This window comes from Bolinopsis microptera, chromosome 8 (genome assembly GCF_026151205.1).
Source record: "Bolinopsis microptera isolate Bmic1 chromosome 8, MBARI_Bmic_1.0, whole genome shotgun sequence".
Taxonomy (NCBI): domain Eukaryota; kingdom Metazoa; phylum Ctenophora; class Tentaculata; order Lobata; family Bolinopsidae; genus Bolinopsis; species Bolinopsis microptera.
The window spans coordinates 8721063-8740989 of record NC_087079.1 but is presented as its reverse complement, the minus strand read 5'-3'; the positions used below and the strand labels follow the sequence as shown (position 1 = coordinate 8740989).

At 38.1% G+C, this 19927-nt stretch overlaps 1 protein-coding gene across 8 annotated transcripts in view; it reads right to left on the bottom strand.

Annotated features, from left to right (window-relative positions):
• Positions 1–1813: 1813 nt before the first annotated feature.
• The window catches only part of LOC134819797 (potassium voltage-gated channel subfamily A member 1-like), a 29718-nt gene continuing 11604 nt past the window's right edge, over positions 1814–19927 (bottom strand). For 2 of the 8 annotated variants that reach the window (XM_063829938.1, XM_063829939.1), the window contains 3 exons: positions 5278–5409; positions 3404–3640; positions 1814–3207 (listed from right to left, as the gene is read on the bottom strand). In XM_063829938.1, the coding sequence (XP_063686008.1) occupies positions 2319–3207; positions 3404–3640; positions 5278–5409 (1258 nt within the window). In that variant the 3' untranslated portion in view covers positions 1814–2318. Of the gene's footprint in view, positions 3208–3403; positions 3641–5277; positions 5410–6301; positions 6566–7389; positions 7506–9148; positions 9270–10164; positions 10222–13336; positions 13591–19927 lie in introns of those variants that run through there. The other 6 variants (XM_063829946.1, XM_063829944.1, XM_063829945.1 and 3 more) reach the window with 6 other exon arrangements.

Here is a 19927-nt window from a genome sequence, read left to right as displayed (position 1 = left end):
ATGAAAATTGGAGCGCTGTCCAGTAACCAGTAACTGTTTACTGGCCGGTGGCGTTAAGCCTGTCATTCCACCGAATCTCTATTATGATAATTATTATAGCCTGCATGGGGTCCCCAGCTAAAGTAACTGTAAGTACAAAATAATAATTTGACATACGTTGCATGCCATTTTTCGCGCGCGAAGCGCTTACAGGGCCGCGCTCAGCCTGTCATTCCGCCTTTCTGCTTTCACATAGCCATGTGTCTACGCGTACTGCGTGACGCGCTTGTTTCACAAGTCAAGAGGCGGTCGCGCGCTACTGCAAGCGAGAGGGCTCTGGTTAGAGCAAATTCCGCCTAATCTCTATTCTATGTTTATGAACATGATAGCCTGAGGCCCCCAGGTAAGCGAAGCGCATGCCGCCAAATGATGTTTGTGATACGCAACATGCATCAAGTAATAATATTTCTTTGAACAGCTTATATTAAAATATTAGTACTAAAAGTTTTGTTGTAGGTTTAATTTTATAACCTTCGAAAACGTGCGCCGAGTTGGACTCGTAGACAGTCTTGGAACAAATATTTTACGAGTATCATCCGTTAACTCGCTTAGTTGATTACAATTTACAATATAATAACCCCATTTATATAGCTTGCTACTTTGTTGCTCGCTTCTCTCACAGATAATAAATGTGAGAAGCTCGAAAAGAGGGCTGCTTATTGGCTGTAGGTTTATAATAACCTACCAAGACGCGCGCCTAGTTGTACTTGTCGACAGTCTTGAAACAAATATTTTACAAGTATCACCGTTAACGCATTGGGATTGGCGTGCCAGGTAACTTCGAAGCAAGCCTGATGAGATCGTAATACTAATGCTCTGCTTCGCAGAGCAACGATCTGCATGGAATTAAGGCATAAGGGTTGGCATCGTCAATGACTAAAGCAGCTACTTTGCGGGGTATGGTAATTTATTAGCGTGAGGACTATACTATACCGATACGGTGTACGTAGAGTATAATTTGATGTTACATGCAACATGGGGATCTAGGCCTTCATATATACATGAAACACATAAACGAATGAAGATATGGTGCATGGCGGAATGACAGTAGCAGCAAACAGGCTGAGCGCCGCCCAGTAAATTTAATGATATATCTATCCCAATGTTAAAAGTAAAACAATAGTGAATAGAAATTGACTGTGTACACAGTGGTAAAGACAGTGTCGTCACTAAGCTTAAAGTGTTCGCCATTTTAATTCAAAGGAAGCCAAACATTCCGACACCCATAGTAAAATATTATGATATACCTTAGGCTTAACCTGTACCTAGTGTCAAGTGTAACGATACCTTACATTGAATAGACAGACTATTGCAGTAAAACACGTTAAAGTTCTTTAAGTTTAAGGCCATTAAATGTTACACCACATGCATACGTACACTGTACAGCAAAGCCAACAAAGATTAATCATTAATGAGACTGATATCTGTTCTCGAATATGCAAAACTTCCATCTTTGATACATTCCTAGAAAATAGTATAAATCAGAGCAAGCTACCGGTTACCCCAGGCTGTTAGTGTCCATAGAAGCTGCGGCGGAATGACAAGCTGAACGCCGCCTAGTAAGCTACCGGCCCATCGAAATGGAGCATGTTAAAATGCGCAATTTTCAGTTGTTTTCAAAGAGTCGTTTAAAATATACCTATTTTTTAAATTTTGGAGGAGCGTCTGAGAGTTTAAATGTTTCAAACTCCAAAAAACCTCAATCGATGGCTGATGAAAGGACTTTAAAACCCTGCGTTTTTTATTTTTTCTGCTGTCAGGGAAACTCGCTTAATTCTTACGTTTATCTGTTATACCGCTATGAGAAATAATTGGGATATAAGATTTACAAGAACAACGTAGTAATTTTAAACTTGTAGCTCAAAAGTATTATCATATTATAAAAAATATCGCAAACAAACTGTCAGATTTCTTCTTTTTATCAATACCGCCGCGTCTACATACAAAATTTAAAATGATAGCACAATAATAGTGCACTGCATTAGGTAGAATTGCTTGTTCGAACTAATGCGATTCTGATATAGTTTGCGAATAAAAATCGACCCTTATCATTATCAATACTACAGTTACACGAAACATTGTGAATTATGAGCAGTTTGAACTGGAGAAATTCCCACATGGCAAAAAGGAGGGGTACAAAAGTACAAGTGATTGTACGGGTTAAACCTATGTAGTATCCTATATCACACGTCTAAACCTGACACTTCCTAGTTCAAGCTTATCTTTTGCCCGACAAAGTGTTATACCTAATCTCCCAAACGATCAAATCTGAAATGTTTTCAATCTTTAGAGTCCCCCTTTTCTTTCTCATAAACTGAACTAAATTTGGACACGATAATTGTCATGGGAAGAGCCAGGAAAACGATTCCCAGGGTCAACACCACACTGCCCACAAACTTCCCTCCCGGTGTTGAGGGTACCACTTCACCGTAACCAACGGTCGTTATGGTAACGATACTCCACCAGCAACCCTGCATGATGGAGTTAAACTGATCGTTTACTTCGTGCTCGACATAATACATGATGCTGCCAAATGTTACAGTGAAGATGCCCAGAAGGACGACTAGAAGTCCCAGTTCTTTCTTTGCGTGAACCACTACCCTTACAATCAGAATAAGGTCCTGTGAGTGCCGGACGAATTTAAATATTCTGATGATTCTGAAAATTCTGCACACTCGAAGGACAACGTACCGTTTGCTTTCGACCTCAGTCATCTCCATAGATTGGCCTTCAGCCGACATATCAGCTATGATCCCCACATAAAACGGCAAAATGGATAAAATATCGAGAATGTTGAAAATATTCTTCCAGAAGGAACAAAAGGTGGGCCACGTAAAAAACCTAGCGACAAGATCAATTGTGAAAAATGCGATAACGAAAGCGTTTATCCCGTAGATAGTATTGTAGTAAGGATCACTCTTGTCGGTGAAATGAATCTTGAGTCCGGGATCTGTTTCCATGATTAGAAAGGCTATTGAAACACAGATGAACATGATGTCCACCGAATGCCAGACTGTGGCTATCTTCGAGGATCTGGGATTCAGAAGGAAGTCGTGCACGGCTTTCCGTTTTGCTGAGATGGAATTGTTTTGACAGAGTGCTACGCACGTGATATCGTCAATTTCTGAATCTTCTATAGAGATAGCGTAGTCTTTCGTGAACGAGATCCTGGGAAATTGCTTTTATGACTTTACGACTTAAGTTGCTGCCAATATTCCCAATATTTAATGTTGATCGTGTCAATTAGAAATAGTTATTAAGATAAGAGTCACGAACAGAAACCATAAATAATTTCCAATCATAAATAATCAATTATCCAATAATGAGTTTCACGTGAAATAAGAAATTTGAGAAGTAATCTTACCTGAAGAAGGCTTTCTCCTCCTCCCACAGGTCCAAATCAGCAGTAAGAGGAGGATACTCGTCTCCGGTCTGATAATAGAGAAGAATACTCTCAAAACAAGCTCTGTTTCTGTTGAAGAAGTAAGCGTTTAACTCCGGACAGAAGTATCTCTCCCGTTCTGATGATCCGAGCAGAGTTTTAGGGAACTCCTCCAAACTTTTAAAAGTTGTTATGAATAACTCTCCACATACGTTGATCCTGAAATAAATAATGGTTAATGGAATAAACACACGAGACAAATACTGTCATATGTACATTGGCTGTTAACGGGTGATACTCGTAAAAAAACCGTCGACGAGTCCCACTCGGCGCGTGTATTGTTAGGTTATAAACCTACAACATTGGCTGCCACCTGTCCGCAGACGGCAAAATTCAAATATTTGAAGTTTTTATCACTCCAATAATCTCTATACTATAGTGCTTAAATTGCAAATATTTGGGAGACTCTAACTTATAGTTGATGTAGATGAGGATAATAACTAAGCAGGGATCACACTACAGCTTAAACCTTGCTGCTGAATGTACGGGTCATGGTATAATACGTTACTATACAGTTACTGCACAAATTTGGAATTGGTTGGTTTCAGAAATTCGCGGTTAAGCCAGCCAAATACAAATAAAAATCAACCCAACCATTACCAGACCAGTTGTATTCGATTCCACGTTCAAAAATACGTTTAGTAAAGTATGTTCAGAGATCTTAGCGTTCCGAGTTATCATTATCAGAGATCTCAACCACCAAATCTAAATTGTTGCACTTTAGTTACTAACCTTCTGGATTAATAACAACTATAAGATAATTATCTATATCACATTTGCATAGAGATGATAATAAATCACCCTACACTGGACGATCACGTGACTAAGTTTAACACGTTCTCTAGATGGCTCCGACGGATATTAGAAAACCACAACCCTCTACTCTGACCCCAACCCGATCCTTGAAGTTAATTCAGGCATCTTTTAAAACACCGTTAGAAAGTGAATTTGACGTACTATCTTATAAAAATATGGCCATTTCTTTTAACGAGAGGCTGGGCCTGAGAGGATATCATGTGGATGCCTTGCCTGCCTCTGGGGTAGGGCAGTCCTAGGAGGATGCATACTACATGGCCATGTCCCGTGATCAAAACAGTTTTTCGACGATAAATTGTCAGGGAAGCATTTTAAGCCTATGTCATGTGGACCGTGTGGTGATTCGGAATCAGCGTCCAAAAATACATCGATACTAGTTAATTTGAACTGCTAGGGGTCCTTTAAGAAAAATGTCGAAGCTTCAATGTAACGTGATTTGACACACTCCCTTGCTTACTGCTTAGTTCTACATTCCCTAACCTGAAGTACTTTTCATTGGATAAATGTTGTGACTATAAAGTTGGTGGCAATAAATTAGCGTATGTGACAGAGGAGATAAGATTACAAAAATATTAGTTTTGATCGAGCGAATCAGAGATCGCAGTTTTCTATGGTGTTGGTAGATCATCGGGTGATAATACATACATTAACTGACACTCATTGGTGATTGGAAATTACAACACTACAGCGGCCTTCGGCACTTGAGCAAAATTCCGAGAACATGCTCGTTCTTAGGGTTGTCGAGCCATTTCGTAATAAACAATCATCAAGCTTAGGCTTCCCCATAAATTCGTCATCAAACGAAAGATTCGCCTCTGCTTTATATACTCCTGTTATATAGAGTATATTGACGACATGTCCTGTGTCATCAACATCTTTGCCAGACCAGACCGATCTTATGACTATTGAATAACAAAAATATTATTCCTTGCAAATAACAGTGACGTACTAATTTTCAACGGAAACAATGGTTAACTCACCTGCAGAGGTCTTCAGCCACTATAATCGGATCATTGTGATCGGAGCCAGCCAGAGAGATAAGAGACTTCTCTCTGCTCTTGTTGCCACCGTTCACTCCCTGTGGGTCATCACTTGTCTGACTCACGTGATTCCTGAGGGGAAGGCATGCGTTAGAAAACAAGAAAGTAGTTGTGTTGTTGGGTATCTTTGCTGAGGGGAGAGTGGTTTGTTTTTGCAAAGCTTCGCTGATCAGATTTAAGGATTTTTATTTGGGTTATTTATGAGATGAAAATGTCCAGGTAGCAAGCTGTTGCCACAATGGAATTGGATATAAACAAATAGGTCAATAGGTGGGATTCCCAGGTATATTTTTTGACCATGAAATATAGAATAGTTCTCATGGAAATACAGAAAGTGCTGAGATTTTAAATGGAGAATGGTAAAACAAAAAGTGGATTTTTCTCAACAATGTTTTTAACATGTCATCACACGTCACAAGTATTTTCTAACTTTCCCAAAAATACCAGAACGTCCTCAATTTTCTAGAATATTTTGAACCTCGGAGAGCCAGTCGGGAGGCGAACCAGAAAAGTGAATAAGGCAGAAGATAATACGTGTTGACGGCGAGGATGTGTGAAGATGTAAAATGGTAGGCGGGCCGTGAAGCTTTATGTCCGGCCAGAACAGGGAAATACATTGTTGACTAATTTATTGCGCCAGTTTTTAAGAAAACTGCTGGCTACATTTAACACCTGGTAAAAATACTTTCCCAAAAATGTGGTTGAAAGCGTCTGTGATGAAGCTAGGGTTTAAGATTAACAAAGTTAAGATAAGGTTAACCTAACTGAATTATTGCAAATAAAAAATTCATATGTGGCAGTTTGGGATGATCTGAGAGTGAAAAGCACTCAAGACAGTACTCGTATCACGGACTGGTAACAAGATTCTCTTCCTCAATGAGAATAGCCAGGCATTGAGTTTGACAGAATTAAAATGTAGAAAAAACTATAAAAGGAAAGCAGTGAAGTGAAAGCGAGAACTCACTTTTTCGGTTTGGGTTCGTGTTTGTGGTTTCTCCACATCGATGAGGTAAAGCGGGGATTGGCCGTATAAAAATAGAGGATGAGTCCGGATGAGCCACGATTACTCAGCCGTAAAACAAAAATCAAAACAGAAACTCACTTGAACGGCTTGTGGTAGGGATAGAATAAAGCTTCATGGTCACACATATTATATCATCTACTATTCAGCTCAAAAAGCTCATTAGATAGATGAGGCAAACGAGGGAAAATATAGGAGTGTAACAATAAAGATAAGGATAATGTAAGAAGATACAAATTCGTGGAAATTGGATTAGAAATTGGATTATGAACTTAATGGCTTGATTGGATTTCGAGGTATCTAAATTTAAATTCCGATCATGACTGCTGTGCAATTTAAGCCTTTATAATTAATTTTGTAATAAATTTAAGGAATAACCAATTAGGATATTTCAACAATTTAATAAGCAGTACGTCGTACACAAAAAAATTTCCGAACATAAAACTCAATCAGACTAATTAATTAAAGTTGGGCCACATACCTTTCCAAAGCCATCATTTGTGACTACGCCAGTCTATTTTTGATATCAGATATGCCACTGACTAAAAGGAAATCAAACCCATTGACTACTTTTTGTCCAAGATAATTTTCTAACCCTTATAATTTCACTCACTTAGAGTTAGAATTCTCTGTTAAATCTGAAACAGTCCGAAAGAAGATTGGAACGTACATAAGTAAGCTACACTACCACAAATACTGGCGTATAACTAGAGCGACCAACCAGGACATGTAAATTACAGGTAGAAAGGTAGGTACAATTGCATATCATGACCGCAAATGTAGCCTTACATGATCTGCTTGCAGTTGGAATCAGTTGGAATCGTTAGATGGTTTTCAGGATCGTTACGTATATAATATGTTCGTTGGACCGGATGTAATATTTTAGGCAGTGCATGCCAGAGAAGATACGGTCAAACGGTGTCAACCTACTATGTCATATTGTCATTGTAACATGTTGATATTTTACTTTTCAAATGTTTTTTCCTTTTTGGTATTAACATGCAACCCGATCGTATTAACTAAAAACTCACTTCTCAATGATGACAGATGGAATAATGGCGATCATGTTCATTGTAGATCTAACTGAAAATCTTCGGACAAATTTAGTCAATTTCGAGTGTTAGCGATACGAGGTTGAGAGGAATAAAATTGTCAAAGAAAAAGTCACGACCTTGAAAATTCCATTTCAATCAATGGCCAAAAAATAACCAAAATAAACTATAAAGAAGCACAGAATATCGGAACTTCTCATCACTGGACGTTTTATTCTCAACAAACATCTCAACACCATGCAGAAAGTTTCCATCGACATCAAGTGTGATTCTGAGAAAAAGAATCGTTCGCACATTTCTTGGGACAATACCAAAAAACTCTCAACTCTGATGAAAATATTTTAAACGGTATCCTCTCTCGATAAGTAATATCTATAAATATTTAAATGATGACAGACGGGGGAATACTCCTCCATTGCACGTCCAAATTTTAACCTTTCATTGGAAAAATTTATTCAGTTTAATTTTGACCGTCAGGCTTTAAAGGTTTTGAAAGTTATTATGTTAGAAGAAAAGTGAGAACCGTTTTCCTGAGAAGGAGTAATGACTCATGTAAGTTGTAAAGTCAAGTTAATAATAAATAACTATAAGTTGCGAGTACCTTCCATACGTATCTCACGAGAACTTTTTAGTTTACTGGGCAGTTGAAAGTTTGAGTGAAAATTTGTTGTTAAAAACATCAACATTGTAAGGGGGGTACAATAGACCAATGTGATAACGTTTAAAATATTCCCATAGTGTTAGTGGCTGACAAGTTGTTATTCTAAAACGGATTTACGTTATCTCAGATGTTACCATAGCCGCAGATGTTTGACTTGACTTTTTTGGAGAGGCTGGACTAAGGACTTGGATGGCCTACAAATGGATAGCATGAAGATGTTTTGCCAACCTCTGGGTGTGGCAACCCTCCAAGGAGATGATGCCGGGAAAATCTTTGGGAAAATGAGGGGTAGAGTGGCAGCTGTTGAATGAGGAGGAATTATAAAATGCCCGGAAGCTGAGATGTTAACACCAATAGAAAAGGAGCAAAAACAGAGTGAAATAGATTTAAAGACAACCAACAATAGTAGTTATATGTTGGTTGTCGAAGATATCTTAGACAGAGAGGTAATAATCCTGAAAATATTGTCCTCTTACTCTCTTAGCTGAGCGATAGCTAGGCACTGTCCTAGAAAATGCGAGATGGTATCTGCAGTCTTCTTCATGGTCACATATATGACAGGCACTGGTGCTAGATTTACAGATGGTATGAAAGCGTTTCTAGCTTACCATCTATCAACTTTGATGAACATAATAATATTCTAAGCATAAAATTTTAAAACGTTGTTTTAAAAATAAATTCGATAGTCAGGTGTTTCAAATTTCTCAATAAATTCGCCATACGACTGGTTTTTTTTTCACATGCTTATTAACGAGTTTGTATATCTTTCAACACCATAAACAGGTGTTAGACGGTGGAAAGCTGCAGGTGGTTTTCTCAACAAATAGTAAATACACTTATAGAGCTAAAAATAGAAGTATTTAATTAATACTTATTATACTATTCGGTATCATGAGGCTATCAACAAACTTTAACAGGCCCAACAATTCTTATTGTTATATTTAGGTCAATTCCCGATTCTCTGCATGTTTCTTCCACCGAATAACCAATGATAATAAGCAATAATAAATCAATAAGAATATTCATGCAGAGATTCGTTAAACTTTAAAACACAGAATAATCCCCGAGGAGACTCACGTTGCTGAGTTACGCCGAATTATCATAGCGAAGAAGCAGCGGCACACTTTTAAGAACACTCATTCATATCTCAAGTAGTTCCACGTTACAAGACCGACAATCATCTGCTGCCTAATCACGATCAATCATTGCAAACGGATAAATTCGCGAAGCACAATCTCAAAAACACTCAAGACAATACGATGAATGAGAATATTACAGTAATCAATCAATATTCACATATAACAGCCGACTTTTTGTTAAAATTACACGAGTCTCAGCCGTGAAAGTCAGTGAGCACCGTTATGCATGTGCGTTGATAAGTACATCCAATATCAAACGTAAAATGATAGGTCTGCTAAACAATTGCGGATAGTCACAAGATATATTTTTTTAGAATGAAGATATATATCTTTTAAATAAAGCATAAGATGGAAGCTGATTGAGGTTTAGCCATGATTTACTCCATTGTATAAGCGGTTTTTGAACAAGTTTCCCACACTCGCACCACGTTAGCTCACAAAAAGATTCCTCAACAATTCCCGTCGGGTGGTATAAAATGTATTGTAAGTGTATGGTCATGTTAAACACGTGAGTATAACACCTGCTGTTAAAAATATACTTATCACATTAGTTCGACCCGTCGTTATAGTTGCAATACAAAGCACTACCACACAGCACAATTGTCGTGTTAACCAATTAAGAACTTTTCCCATAATTTTTTATAGAACAAAGGCACTGAATTTTATTCGATAATTGGACAGTTTAAATATGTTAGATATACGACAGATATCCGGACAAACATGATTGAAAGTCGCCGAACGATTGATAAGTAAAAGTCGTAAAGTACAGGAGAGAATTCCTAAAAATTGTCCACAAAATTGTGTAAAAAAGCTGATTCCACATGACTCACATTTGAAAATTAGTAAGCACGATTTCGGTTTAAGAGCTTTCCATGACACAGCTCAATCGTCATAGCGTGTGCCATCGCGCCGTTACAAAAAGAAAAAGAACATGCTGCTAGGGTTTTACCGTACTTTCTGATCCAAGAGGAAGAGTATCCAAACATCACAGGTTATAACTGAACCGAAAATGTAAACACAACCGGCTTACTAACCGATCAGACAAATATTTAACAAGTTTTTTCCAGGAAAGCGTCCGCTAATTCTGATTCAAGATTTACTGCAGCCAGGCGCGCTGGTATGCTGACTTTGTCTACCAGTTTCGCATTTTTACCACCAACATTTAGACTCATCGCCGCAAATATTTACAATTTATTTCACGAAAATTTCTCGTGTACATTACATAAACGTATTAAGCCCTGAAATTAGATTAAACCGGTCAAAAACACACGGGCTCCGCACGACCTACTCAATGGTTGTGTCACAAAACCCGACACACGTTTACCAGGCATGTTTCTTCACAGATCCCGCGCGATGATATATATTTGTAGCAGAGCACAACAATTGCAGATATACGGACTAGCTCTGCGAGATGCTGAGGGCGAGCCAGCGTTTTGGTAGCGTGTTATTAGCGAGTCTGCGAGAAACGGTTAGAACGGCCATGTTGACGGTTTCAGAGAGAATGGGAGGTGGGAAGTGGAGAGAGTGGGAGGTGGGAAGTGAGCAAGTGTGGCAAACTTGTTCGAGAACATTTTTCGTCACAGAATGTCTGATCTTTGCCTTGTACAGCGGTGTACGAATTACGATTTCAGACTCTAGTTCTACTTCTAGACAATCGTACTTGTGACGCAGTATACAAAGTTGCTACATCTAGTTGTCGAGTGGCTGAGAAATGGGAAGAGGTATACGCAGTAAATAAGTCTAATACAGGTTCTAAGTGTGTCTAAAGAAGGTTGAGTCACGCGTTTATGCTTGAGTCAGATTTCCACCTAATTGAACGAGAAGTTTCGAACGGATAGTTAAACAAGTAAAACGAATTACTAAAAATATCATTGCACTATTTGCAAGATACCTATCATACCAAACGAAAGGAAGATGTAAATATACGTTCACGCGAAATAGAACGTATTATCCGGATAAGTTTTGCAATTGCTAAAAGTAAACACTATGGAGGCTTCAACACAAGGATTACTATATCCAGCCCCAAGAACAGACCCGAAACCTGACTGTGCGGTACAGCTATCCAGATAGCAGCAGAACGAATCCTGATGTGTGGAAACAGGTGAAAATCGACGAAAAATTGTTCAGAAACGCGCCTCCCAGGTTGAATAACAGTAAACAGGGGCTATCCGTCAACACATAGCGACAAGATACATGTTTTATAACAAGAGGAAAGCTGCTGCTAGCAAACTGGCAACTATCACCGCAGCTATTATTCTACTCTGGTAAAGATCACGGCAGCGCTATCTACATCCATGCCTGGCATGACTAAACTTTGGTAGAAAGCGAAAAATCCGTCGGTTAAGAGGCGCTTAGCGGTTTAGTTAGAACATACTTCAGCGCTGCTAACATCCGACTGACAGTAGAACAGTTTGACCCTAAGTGTTGATAGAACAGGTTGTATTGGGAGGCTGTGAAATATTTTTAAAAGTTTTTATTACTTAATACTGATAGAAAACCGTGAAACGTTAAAAATACAGGTCAGGTGACAGTGATGCGATCACGTGACGTGAATTGTGAGAGCTGGATGTCAGGTACCTCTTTTGTTCATGAGTGGTGGAGATCAGCGCGTGGGAAGGAAAGCTATTTAGACCAGAGCCTGCTTCATCTTTACAGTCGGATACAACTTCGTCAGTAATTATGGTATGTATCAATGTGTCGTTCACATAACGAGGATCTTCCGATTGACCACCAGTGCTTTTTGAATGGTCAGGGTCAGTTAGTTCCGATAAAAGTGTTTCAGTCTCGCGGCTGCAATGATGTTTAACCAGTTCTAGATCACTCTCAACAACGTTCAGTTTTCCCGATTCACCAACAATTTGATTGTCCGGATCGGGAGAAAAACTAAACCTCGTTGTTCCCTTTTCCGGAAGCGCTGTTACAGTGGTGTCAGGATTGCTTGCAGAGTAAGGAGGGTTGCCGCCTGGTTTACTGCACAAAGGAGACAGAATTGTTGACTCAGTCTGTTTTAAGTTGGTACTCGATGACAGACAAGAACTACTCGCAGAGTTTTCACCTGAATTGTTAATAGAGAACTGTCTGCAGGCTTCAGAATCCTGGTTTGATTGGTTTGTCGAAGGGTAACAGCGAGAACCTTGGGGTTCTTTCAAACTCCTCCTTCTAGGAGATTCTTCAGTAGGCTTGAGCAGATTTTCTTCCGATCTCTTTTGAAGATAAAAGGGTTACGGGTTGAGCTCCTAAGGCTGACAGCACCTTTTTTAGATTGGTGGCATCCAGCAAGAGATTCATTAGCTAAGATGCATTCTCTATCTTCATTTGATGGCAAAATATTATCCACAGTCTCCACCTGATCGACAAAAGAGTGTAATAGCTTCTCAGTGTTGTGTTGTTTAGAAGTAGAGCTAGAATGTTTGTGTGTGGGACTGGGAGGGGTGGATCTTGCAGATCCCTCTGCCTTTTTTATAACAGTTGGTCGTCTGGTTCTAGCTCTGGGAGCAGGAACTCTGGGAGCTGGGGTCCTGTTCCTTTGGTGGTTCACTGCCGAAATGAAATTGAGGATAGACTGCATTGTGATGTTGCAATGCTGTTTTAAACTTTATTCCAGAACAAAAGAACAAAAACAAGTCGAACAGAAAACTACATTACGAAACCGACAGACGGTGCAAGGCGGAATAACTTTTTAGACAGGATATATTTTGTAGACGCAAAATGAATATCATAAACCAATTAGCAACCTAGGGACAACTGGTAAACACGTGAAACGAACTCATGAGTTGTTCTTGTACTGAACAAATTAAGAAGCCAACCAAGAAATGTAGACGAAGCTCCCAATCCAATCTGTCCTTCATCTAATTGTTACCTCACTAATTGAATTAAATTTAATTCAAATTTTGTTTTTTAATACTAATAGGATAACGATGTCAACGTAGGAATATATACTGCAAATAACTTGTGACCGTGACAATACCATGACAATGAAGAAAAAATGTTTCGAACAGTATAATTTCAGCAACGGTAATTGTCTATACCATGAAAATTGCGATTAGTGGAGTATCTTAGTTGAGTATCCTATATAATTGACTTAATATGGAAGATCAGGATTTGCTAATTAAACCAATTAACTCACATTTTGTGGTACGTCATGAGAAAAATGAAAGGAAGACAGTCGGCCTCGACAATTTCTTTCCTTTTTTTCGCTCGCTTTTTGAGGATCCTCCTATGGCGTACGAGGAGGTCAAATAAAAATAGATTGCAAGTTCAAGATAATGAGATCAAATCTTTGAAACATTTGATCGCATTAATTTACCAATTAAATCATAAATTATCATCCGGAGATAAGATGGACAGAATACTGGGAAAAGAGTTGGCAGCTGAAGTCTTAAGTGACGTACAAATTATTCGGAGAGACCAAGACTAGCCCGAAACTCATGAAATGATGGCAGAACATGAAATATGAGGCATTGCCACGTTGGTCTTTACAACACCCCTCATTACCAGAAACAAATTTCAATGGGGACTCAATCAAATTACTATTAGGCAGTTCATAGGGCGAGAGCCACTACTGTGCATGCTACAACATTTCATTGTTTGAATGTGCCCCTCATTTTGTATGTGGAAACTGGAATGTGGGTCTGAGAGTCTCACATCCGTCAAAAGTTGGCTGCTTTTATCATTTATATTTCCCTCGTCCACAAACTAATTCATTTATACTTTACAGGGGCTTCTTCACCTCCATTCCTCAACTCATTGGCATTTATTATTTGCACCATCTTTTACCCAGAAACACGTACTTGAGAAAGATTTAAGAATGCCTTCAGATATCGAAGGGTTTGTTGTTAAGTTTCTTTATGACCATAAATCAAAACGTAAGTGTAATGAATTATATTCCTCAGTTCAGAATCTCTCTCAGCACGTCCTTGAGTATGAGACATGTTAATTGTTAAAAGTTCATGAAGAACCGTCAATACCGTTCTTAGTCCGTTCGTATAAGTATTCATGCTGCATAAGTGTGTTTGTTAATACAATGTTAAAAGCTTGTAAGTTCAGGTTATTCAAAAGCACATCCGAGTCCTGACGCACAATGACAAGAATGCGAGTTTTCAATTTAAAGAAGTTGACCGTCACCTACCAATGTGAGGTTTCTAGTAAGTAAAGAAATCGTTCTTAACACTGCACTCTGTATTCTGTAAGAACATCTTAGTTGGTAGACAACAAAAATAGTTAGATCTTGACTTGGAGAACTAAGTTGAGAAAATGTTTCGCTGAAATGTTCCTGATTTTAATGATACATACATACACATGTAATAGTCTCACACACATGTAATAGTCTAATAAAAATAACTCACATGGATACAGCTGTGTGTAATAATTACAAAGAGGGTAAAAATCAACGCGATGGAATTGTTTGGGGAGCACGAGATCGACAATCTAGCACGGCTCGAAAAGTAAAATTATGGTTATTTTTGAAGTTACTTAAAATATGCAGATTTCAAAGTTTGGTAATCATATGTCTAGGAGGCAAGGAGTGGCAGACGTACTTGGGCCTTTAACATAAGAAAACGTTGGAATATCTGGTGGGAAAGCAGTTACAGTAATTAAACTTCAGACTTTCAGAGTTACAATATTTTTCCGGTAATCGACTAATCGATATTGATCTCGAAAAACGGTGAAAATTAGTGATTTAGAACTCACACCATTTAAGATCCAGTTGCTTCATATCCTATAATAGAGCGTCTGTCGCCACTCGCCAGGGTGTTCCAAATTTTCACTGCACTATGCCTTAGAGGCAAAACCACGCACACCAATTATTGTTTGCCCCAGGACTTTCAACTCCCAACGTCCAACAGACGTCGAGCTCGAATCTATAAACTGATCGAACATTTTATAGACCCACACAGCTGATAACCCGATAGCAAATTTAATGGCTTTATATTGAATTGGAGCACCATGTTCTATGTTCTATGTTCTATGTTCTTTGTGCTATGTTATATGTTCTATGTTCCATGTTCTATGTTCTATGTGCTATGTGCTATGTGCTGAGTGCTATGTTCTATGTTCTATGTTCTATGTTCTATGTTCTATGTTCTAGGTTATAGGTTCTAGGTTATATAATATATATTCAGTCGACATCAGATCAGAGGTCCTTGTAACCATCACACTGCGTTGTGACCCTGCGTTGCGAAGTTCGAACATTAAGAACTCGTGATGAACTTTGGCCTTATTTCACTACAATAGGAATTTGATGGAATTTCAATCGTCCTCTCAAAGACCATAAATAAGGTTGTTCTACGATACACAGATAGATAAGAATGTGAACGGTGTCAGAACGATGGCTTTGCCCATTAATATCCGTAAAATTACCGTAAATGTGTCGGGTGTAGAGAATTGTCGATGTAGAGTGTAGATCTTGAAGGTTGTCGTTCCAGAGGAGTGTGCTTCAAAAAAATAGCGTTCATATCTGTTGTTGGCCGGAATTTCAAATTGTCGGACAGTTAGCTAACTCGACATTTACTACTTCCGAGACGGTTTCTGTAAATGTTACCCCCGAGTAAGGTCAACGAGCCATCAAATCAAAACATTGCAATGACATAACGGGAAAATGTAAGAAAAACTGGGGTTAAATATCAAGCAAAAAATGATAGAACTTCAAGAATATTTCACTAACAAGCAAATGCCCAAGCTATGTGAATCCTCACCATATGTTGATAGACAAATAATGAGGATAATAGAGCTAAATGATTAAATGCGCTAAATTGCACCGCTAACAACTTCGAGACATTTGAGTTATAGCTGTAGAGTAACTGCAGCGGTATTGGCACATAACTGTAATGTCACTGCCTTCAAGATTCTCATTCACTAAATACCAAAATCCTATATAATCACATTTCTTATTTACATATTTACAAGTAACGCAAATAAATACATTTACGACTAAAGTTGGAGTTGAATAGTTATTAATATTTTTTATATCTTGTAATCCCTAAGTTATTACTAACGTCAACACGCAAGTGTTCATATAATAAGTACAGCAAATGAACTGCAAGCAGTATGTTATGGACATACGAATGGACTTTTGGAATTGCTGAATTGGGAATATAAGATGAAACTCAATAGAAAGTTCTAGAGGGAGAAATTATAGCTTTGACGCAACAGCTATGGTAGCGACTGGCCGAGTCGCTACCAAGCACGACATACACAAGGTGACTTAAGATAATCAAGCCCGAAATGTGCAGAGAGCCATAAATCAGCGTTTTACGAAATTAAAGTTAGTAATTTCCTTTATCTACTGCAGCATATTTTATGTGATAGTTTCATGGCGTTTTGACGTGTGAAAACCACATAAAAGTTTGCCCCATGTTCCGCCTTTAAACCGTGCGGTTTTAACTTGTAGGAAAAATGTGTTGTAGGAAAAGTGTGCCATTGGCTAATTAGTTTCGTATCTCTATCTAACAAATGTTTCCAAGCAAAAGTTTGTTGATTGCAAATTTGTTTTGTATTATCTGAACATTCCAAGGTAATTTTTTATAATTGGTAAATTAGTTTTGTCTTTCATGAATTTTTCCAGGAAAAAGTTTGTTAACTGAATATTAGTATTGTTTCTTTTATACATCTCTGGGGCCTGGGCCAAATTTACCTATAAATCACAAATTATTTTATTATAACATAATACATGTACATGTATTATCATATAATATATTATTATACAAGATATTATTTTTAGACGGCCCCAACGTTAATGTGGCTTCTGCTAGTGCTATGTGTTGGTTCTGCTGAATTAATTATTATATAATCAAGTTTATTTTTTCTAGTTTAGATAATTGTCATCCGGGCACACAGTATGCAACTTATATTGCGATACCATTTTTTCCATTAGCTTTATATAAGAACAATTTCATTGTAATTTTTATGGCTAAAATGTAACGCTTGATTCTCATATAATAATTAATTGAATTTTCAAATAAAAAATATTGTGGTTTTATGCAAGATCAAGAATGGTGACAGTGATAATAGTTCAATAGTAAAAAAAACGCGAGAAATCAGTACAAATAATTCTTAGGGTGACCGATAATTTACTGTACGCAAAATTTAATTATTGACACGGTTTCAACCTATAATAAATAGGACCTTAAATGCATAATTTCAGTTTAAATTAACATTTTAGTTGGCTAGAATCATAAGCTGACATGTAAACAGATCATGTAACGTGGATCACTGGATGTTTTCCTGTTATATTACTACCATCATCTTGAGACCTATTTATTATAGGTTGAAACTGTGTCAATAGTTACATTTATTTGAAAATTCAAACCTACTTTTATCAGGCGGTGTGTCCAGTATAACGAAGGCCCCCGCTGACCCCGCTGTGCGGGGGGGGGGGGGGGGGGGGGGGGCGCCGTCTTAGGGGGGCGCCAAATCGTCGTTTGAATGTGGGACAATTTCGAAAACTTAACTAAAGTACTAGCAAAACTGCGCGTTTTGCTCTAGATACACACTTTTTTAGAGATTTTACCGGCGTATCCTCTAAAATCACCTAATGTGTTCAATTTTAGAGGGGCACCAAAAGGGGAGGGGGCACCAACAGGGGGGCGCTTTTTCGGCGGGGGGCGCCAACAGGCAACGTTACGCCACTGGGTGTGCCTGATAAAAGTAGATAACTCTGATCAAAGTAGATAACTCTGATAAAAGAAAGCATGAAACCGCCACTGAATTCGATAAATTTGTATTTTCACCAATACAGAAGTGGTATAAAACATTGTACTAGCTACAACATATCATGTAAACGAGAAACACTAATAGAGAATTTTCCATGTTATTAAGTACAGACTTGTGATTAATACTCACTAACTCACAATATCACATGTCTAATTAATAATAACATGAAAAATTCTCACTGACTATAAATCATCAATAAAACAAGACTAAAACGTGACACTGACAATTAAATTACCAGTAAGTAACAGTAGAAGGACGATCTGCAGGAATGTTCAGCGACTGAACAGTGTTCATATCCGGACTGGAGTTCCGTGACTTCAAGTTATCACTGGAGGAGCCCAGATACTTGACTGGGGATGACCGGTGTCGGGGTGTCGAGCTCCTGTTCTTGTTAAGAACCGCAAAGACCACCGTGGACATGGCATGGAGTACGCACACAAACAGAACGACAAAAAGTGGGAGTATATTTAGAAGTTTCCTTCTTCAGGTTGAAGAGAAATGGTGAAATAATAATAACAGCGGGGGAGTTATTGCTATAATTGGTGTTCAATTATAGTGTTTGAGGTAATGTATGTGTATTACGCGGGTTGTTCAGGCAAAAAACAAAAACACTACAGGTTTGAATTAGTGCAGTTTTGATGAAGTTTTACATTTAGGGCATTGGGTACCGTCGCGACGTGCCGATGACGTCAGGTCAGCCTAAATTTTTGTTACAAATTGTTTAAGTTATTTGTGGTACGTTATACGTATCGGAGATACTATTGACATCTGAGTTTGCATCTGTTGTTGCAGCACTTAATTAGGATCAATGTTTACTCATTAGCACCCGTGAAAATATGCCCACACATCTAAATTTCGTGGAATATGAAATAACGTTTCTATTGACAATGGCGTTTCCTTCCCGAACATACTAATCAAGTTAGAAATAACAATTTCGTGTCATGTTAAATATGATGTTTACCGTAAACGACGCGAACTGTAAAATTATCACTTGAGCTTTATTTATACAACTTCAAGTCATACCATTATTTAGCAGGCTCAGCTCAGTAAATAATATCAAATAGTCTATAAATAAAATCGAGAGCTAGAAAGATTATTGTAAACAAAAAATAATAAAGAAAGATAGCAAGTGGGGGCTTAGACTTTTTTTTTCACTCAACTGCCAACAAAATCGAAACAAAGAATAAAGAAAATTTATAAAGGTATAGTCCATTTATATGAGAATCTTGGCGACGGACTTCAAAAAAAGTAACTTTATTTTTGCTCAAAAGTGGTCTTCTCTAAATAACTGCAAATCTAGAGTCAGCGTGGTTGTCGCACGGCCAGAGTATACCGTCTACGGGACATGTAATATTTTACATTTTGCTCAATATTGTACGTTATTTTAACTACTTACGTTGCTGGATTGTCGTGAGAGGTCCTGATAATCCTGACAGCAGTTGAGGACAAGAACTCGTCTTGTATGAGCTCCTGGTACGACATCAGAACTTGATCGTCTGTGAGTGTCTAACACTATAAACAACACGTGTAGATTTAGTGAGAGCTAATGTTGGAAGTGTCATGATATCAGGCAGTACATCAAATTTCAGACAGATACAATGGATAGTGATATGAATTGCGGAAAATTTGAGGGCGGGAAATGTCAGTACCAGGCGCTGTATGATGAATGACATGAAGGATACTGCACTTTTCTAATGAGGTGTCGATTCCAAGAGTAGTGACTAGTGAAGTTATCTTTGCTAATTACACTGCACTAATGATCAATCCGGTGGTTCTATCAAGAACCGAAATTTGAGAAGAAGTAAAGGCAGGAAAGGATTGAAAGCAAAGAAATGAAAATCCCGTTAATGTGACAACAGTGTTAAAAATATTTGCTACTCACCTTTGTTCTCTGCAGGCATTTATGTATAATCCAAACGTATATTTTAAATTAGTATTCATAGTAAAACAGTAAGTAAGAAGCTCTAAAACGTGCTCCAGCCTCCAACCCTCAGGAACTTGACTA